The sequence below is a fragment of the Oncorhynchus masou genome, chromosome 10, assembly GCF_036934945.1.
Source record: "Oncorhynchus masou masou isolate Uvic2021 chromosome 10, UVic_Omas_1.1, whole genome shotgun sequence".
NCBI lineage: Eukaryota > Metazoa > Chordata > Actinopteri > Salmoniformes > Salmonidae > Oncorhynchus > Oncorhynchus masou.
The window spans coordinates 18,525,445-18,531,437 of record NC_088221.1 but is presented as its reverse complement, the minus strand read 5'-3'; the positions used below and the strand labels follow the sequence as shown (position 1 = coordinate 18,531,437).

General features: G+C 40.4%; 1 protein-coding gene across 2 annotated transcripts; it reads right to left on the bottom strand.

Annotated features, from left to right (window-relative positions):
• Positions 1–1,003: 1,003 nt before the first annotated feature.
• On the bottom strand, positions 1,004–3,613 carry LOC135547277 (ras-related protein Rab-9A-like). 2 transcript variants are annotated; one of them, XM_064976109.1, is made up of 4 exons: positions 3,316–3,613; positions 2,712–2,796; positions 2,570–2,599; positions 1,004–2,467 (listed from the first exon to the last, which is right to left on the bottom strand). In XM_064976109.1, the coding sequence occupies exon 4, from the start codon at positions 2,421–2,423 to the stop codon at positions 1,818–1,820; it is 606 nt and encodes a 201-aa protein (XP_064832181.1). In that variant the 5' UTR covers positions 2,424–2,467; positions 2,570–2,599; positions 2,712–2,796; positions 3,316–3,613; the 3' UTR covers positions 1,004–1,817. The 2 variants fall into 2 exon arrangements, with proteins under 2 accessions (XP_064832181.1, XP_064832180.1); XM_064976108.1 differs by having other exon boundaries at positions 2,712–2,760.
• Between the last annotated feature and the right edge of the window lie 2,380 nt (positions 3,614–5,993).

Below are 5,993 nucleotides of genomic sequence, written 5' to 3'. Positions count from 1 at the left end.
AATTCTGGACAACACTGATGTAGCTAAATAATATGAAAGTGTTCTCAGCACTCGATCTGAATTAGATTAAATATCAATGAGGAAATTGTGATAATGGACAATACTGTAAAATCAACGGTTGAAATCCAAAGACTTAGTATCAAAACTATACTAGCAAGGAAGAAAATGAAATTGAGCTCCATAAATGTAAATAAAATGCATGTAAGATTAGATGTCCATAGAAAAACTGGCAGTGGGTTTTGCTGATGACATGACGGTGGTCGGCCTGATAACTGACAATGATGAGACTGCCTATAAAGAGGTCAGTGACCTGGTAGTATGGTGCCAGCACAAAAACCTCTCCTCCAATGTCAGAAAGACAAAGGATCTGATCGTGGACTACAGGAAACAGAGGGCTGAGCACGCCCCAATCCACATCGACGGGGCTGTAGTGGAGCGGGTCGAGAGCTTCCAAGTTCTTTGGTGTCCACATCACTAAGGAATGAACATGATCCACACACACCAACACCAGTGTGTGTGGTGAAAGCACGACAGCGCCTCATTCCCCTCAAGAGGCTGAAAAGATTTGGCATGGGCCTTCAGTTCTACAGCTGCACTAACTCTTGACTCATTACATACAGTGCTGCTAATGTTTGATCTATCCTGTTGCCTAGTCACTTTACCCCTACCTGTATGTACATATCTACCTTGTACCCCTGCAAATCGACTCAGTACTGGTACCCCGTGTATATAGCCAAGTTATTGTTACTCAGATTTAATCAGCATTGTTAGGAACTTAACTTTCACTGTTTACAAAGCATGTGACAAATACAATTTGATTTGAGGTACATACAGCATATTACCTTGTTCAATCATATCCACCTAATTATCACCCATCTTAATTACATTTATCCAAGATATTGGATCACTGAAATTCTGGTATGATAAAAAAAAAAACTACATTCTTTACAAACTATTAGTGGTAGTGAGCATAAAATGTCATGCAGTACATACACACAGGATACCAACTCAACTATTTATTGAACATTCCTCATCTCTTATCCTTCTGTGCAGGTGTTAAAACATGTAGTCCATTACATAATGATAACTCATTAATTACGGTATGTTGAGAACAAATATTGCAAGGCCAGCAAGTTGTATAGAATTCTCAGCACCTATAATAAACAGTAAGAAATCATAAGCCTTCATTTCTGCTTACATTTCTCCCTCTACAATAAAGTAGTGACAGTAAACCTTGATCTTAATCAAATAAAAATACTGCATAAATTAATCTATCAACATTTGTTGTTATAAATATGAATATATTATGTATATTCTAATCCCATTCAGGTCAGTTGATTAAAGTGACTTGCTTTTAAAGTATCACATTTGGGGTCATATCTCTGGATAAGGTCCTGAATACAATTTGAACGCAATCAAATATATTTTCACTGGTAAGGCAGCACATTGGTTTCAGTCACAGTGTAAGAAACCCTTTCTACAACAAAATAAAAAAAGGAACTTAGTGTGTAACATTATTTGGAAATTAAACTTTATAAATATATTTCTGGCAACCACATTGTTGTAATACGTTTTAAGACTATATAATTCAAATACGGCACAGATTGAAATTATAATGCATTTCTTGGAATCTGACAAATAACACCATTCTTCAGTACCCTCTTCACATCAATGAGTCCAGAGACCAACAAGCCCAGTGGATTATCATCCAGACACTAGCCAGTGCTTGCACATGCTATTTGAGAGAGCATGAGTGTTGATAAGCCTGTGTGTCTTCCTAGCTCCAGTTCTTTATAGGTTGTAGGCCCTACATTATATCAACAGCAGAAAGCACTGGAGCGGGGCTTTCTGTGGAGGTTAACTGTGTCTGTGGGGATGAGGTGGTCTGCCCTCTCCTCCATGGCTAGCACATTCCGCACCGCCTCCTCAAAGGCTATAGCTACGTTGGTGGAATCCTTGGCACTGGTCTCATAGTAAGGGTGATTGCCGTTATCCCGACACCACTGTTGAGCATCCTCAGCAGACACCTGCCTCTCCGTCACATCCACCTTGTTCCCCAGCACCACGAAGGGGAACTTCTCGGGCTCCTTGACGTCAGCGTAGTAGATGAACTCCTTCTTCCAGTTGGCCAGGTTGTGGAAGCTCTGGTTGTCATCAACGCTGAAGGTGAGCAGGCAGCAGTCGGAGCCGCGGTAGAAGGGAGTCCGGAGGCTGCGGAAACGCTCCTGTCCAGCCGTGTCCCAGATCTGCATGGTGACCAGACGGCTGTCCACTTCCAGGTCCTTGTTGAGGAACTCCACGCCGATGGTGTGGAAGAGGTGTGTGTCAAACTTGTTGGTGACGTAGCGGTTCATGAGGGAGCTCTTCCCCACTCCTCCGTCTCCCAGCAGGATGACTTTCAGCAGGGATGACTTGGCGGTCATGGCTCTTAAACGGCACGTGGGCTCTTCCTCTGGAGAATAGGAACCTGGAGGACAGTAATGTGTAACTAACAACTGTAGCACAATAGCCTTCAAGTTTCTCAAACCTGTTTTTCCACCTAAAAAGTATGTCTAGGAGCTAGACTTACCTTTACTGCTCAGTGTAGATATTCTGAAACCTATGGAAAACACTTGAATGTTATCACTATCTTACAACACTTAAACACTAGTCAAATCACACAAATAGGGAGAAGTGAAATGTGGTTAACCTTCACCAAAGCCTTGACTTACCCGTGAATTATTGAAGCCTCCCTCGGTCTCAGCTGGCCCGGATCACGTGCTACAGAAAATGGCCGGGGTTCTTAGTCACGTGTGTCTGTTTCGTGTGGGTCATTTTAATGTGAAGCATAGTCAACATTCAAACAGCTGGAATGAAATATTTAGCAAGCAATGTGTTGACTGAACCTTCAAGCATAGTTACGTAACATAAACATTCAGTACAGTGACTGCACAGCTGTCTGTATTACCAGCATTTTTACAAAACATACCGACACATAGTTCAACTGACATGTCATAGCTACTGTCTGCTAACAGTAGTTATTAAATTGCCAACTAGTTGGCTAGCTAATGTTAGTTAGTGTTGTATAACTAACGTTAGCTAAATAGCTAGGTAACTATGACACGGAAGAAGAAAAAAAATCACGGTGAAATATTGTTTAACGAACTTAAAATAAAATAGGGCGCAACGCCCTCACAACAGGCTGAAGTTGGATGACAATCAATATTGAGCTAGCTTTGTTATGCTAAGTAGCCTAGCTACTATAGCTATTAAGCATGCTGAAAACGATTTAGCAAACGTTAGCTAGCTAAACCTTCAGACACTTAATTACCTTACCGTTGGCAAGTTTTGAAGAACACATCCAAGGACTGTGATAGTTAAAAGCTTTTTTTCAAGCCGTCAATTGTTTGGCTTCAATAGGAGTTAGCTAACGTTAACTGGCTGGCTCAACACTGATGGCAGACTAGCCTCTGTTTCCACTCATGTGACCCAAGAAGTCTCGAACTTTTTACAGTACTGTTAAATGTTTGAGTCCCATCACTCAGTTCACAATAGAAGATTGTTTATAATAAAAAGCCATTTTAAACAAATGCAACTGTACTGGTGACTGTTTTAGCCATAGAGATTGATAGAGGACTCATCTTTGTATCTGTGCTATTATAACATCTGTGCCAGTATTGAGGCTATATTTTTTTATGACTGGCTGATCCTTCCTGATGACCCAGTTGGACATGACTCCAACAGGGTCACCAGGTGGGATCAGCCAATAAAGTTGGAAGTCCCACCCAGTTGGCTACATTAAATGGTAGAAGCCCTCAATGCTAGGGGCCAGGGTTCCTGTTATTAAGAAGATCAGTTTCAGGGGCTACAGTTTTGTTTAGGTACTGCAGTTTTACTGACACCCAGCCCATAAAAACAATTGCTATACACTCCCCCATAGAGAAATCAGATTAGAATATTCCTAATAAGACACTTTAGTCATCACCTTTTTTCACAATACATCCATTGAATTATTCAAATAATTGTTGCGAAGGCCGACAATGTTAAATGTTTTTTCATCCAATGTTTACCGTGTTTTTAGGTGATGTGATGTCATTGTCACTGTTCGCACTGCTCCCTGTGCGTACTGAGTACTACCCGGATATAGACTGTCCATGAATCAGTGTTTGCAAACGTGAGTAGATTACCTTGAAAACAACGGTCAGACATCTTGAACGCATTCTCCAGTTCTTATTATACCAATGGTGTTGTCCATGCTAAAATTGCCTTTTGGCCACTAGAGGCCTCTATCATTTTCTATGGTTTTAACCATTAAATAGCTTGCGAGCTGCAGTACTCAAACACCACTTCTGATACTTACAGAAACAGAGCCACCAGAGGGCGATAAACACACGGTAGACAGGACAAGACCAGTACCAAAATCAAGCTACTTTTTCCATAACTTTTGACCAGAGGACAGACCGAGTTAAAGATTTAGCCTGGTAAATTGGTTACGATTATTTATGATTTCTAACATTGTAGGCCCATATTTTACACAGTCTGTCAGCTGATTGGATGTCTTTAGTAGGCCTAATATTTTCATGGTGTTGTCTATTAAAGAGTAAAAACTGGCCAATTAAAGATAATTTTACTTTTGCGATGTCTATGGAACACATTCATGAAGACTCATAAGACAGACCATAGGTCTACTGAATATAGGCCTATTGGTAAAATGCACACAAGGTATTTCAGGGGTACTCCAGGCAGAGCAAAATCCAGTTGGTGGTACAGTAACTGAAAAGGGTTAGGTATTACTGCCCCTAAGGCTTTTCCACTACTCCCCCACTAATTTGGTTTAAGTGAACATGTGTTGCTTTCTGTGAGAATGAGTTTGGCAAACGGCGTTTCTCTAGCAGTAGTGCTGAGCAATTAAAGTCCCATGATAGTCGTGACTGCAAATTACTGCTTATTAACTATTATTTATTCACATTACTTTACATTAATAAAATATTTCAGTTGTTGTTTATGTTACATTTGTTTTATTTGACGACTTCATTATTTAATTCCAAGTCATCTTTGTCATGTCATGGGGCTCCCGAGTGGCACAGTGGTCTAATGCACTGCATCTCAGTGTTAGAGGCGTCACTACAAACCCTGGTTTGATTCTAGGCAGTATCACAACCAGCTATGATTGGGACTCCCAATCACGGCAGGATGTGATACACCCTGGATTCAAACCAGGGACTGTAGTGATGCCTCCTGCACCAGATGCATTGCCTTAGACCGATGCACCCCTCGGTAGCACTATAATGCACTTTTGATGAAATCTTCATCAGTGCTCATTGAGTAGAATACTCAGTCCAAAACAATAACGTTAAAAACAATATTGTGAAAAAACATGCAACCCATGAATAGAGCTGCTGCCTATACTGTCTGACAAAATCACTATTTTAGTAGTTCATAGTAAATAAGGCATACTTTTATGACTGCTGAATACCAACTATTAATGACTTAATAGTTGGTAGAAATACCTTGTGAAGCAACTGCTTTCTAACCCTTCCCCGCAAAGCAACTGCTTTCTATCCCTCTCAATCATGCATTCTCTCTTCTCTCCATCTATGTGTCTGCTCCACACAGAAGAGACAAGTAGGCGGGCTCAATGGATTATGGTCATTGTAGTTAAATACCATGTTTTCTGTGCGAAACTATGTTGAAAATTGGCCAGTTGTAAACTACAACTCCCTACTACATCGCACAGTTGTAGTTTAATCTGATTTATCTGTAGAGAAACTGCATCTAGCTCACAGATTTTTTTTTTAAGAACTGGAATTCAAATAACTGAACCGACATCAATAATTAGTTGTTTAAAAACCTACAAATAACAGAAATGTTGGTTAATCGCTCACTAATATCTAGCAGTTATGACAGATCAAGCTTGGTGTGTGAGAGGTTGTGACCATTTTAGTATACATGGCCTCATAGACAAGCAGCTGGTGACCACAAGCAAATACCATTAGAATGAAATATGGACAGAG

What these genes read in the sequence shown, in the direction of transcription:
- LOC135547277 (XM_064976109.1), bottom strand. Translation starts at nt 2,423, where the DNA reads ATGACCGCCAAGTCATCCCTGCTGAAAGTCATCCTGCTGGGAGACGGA.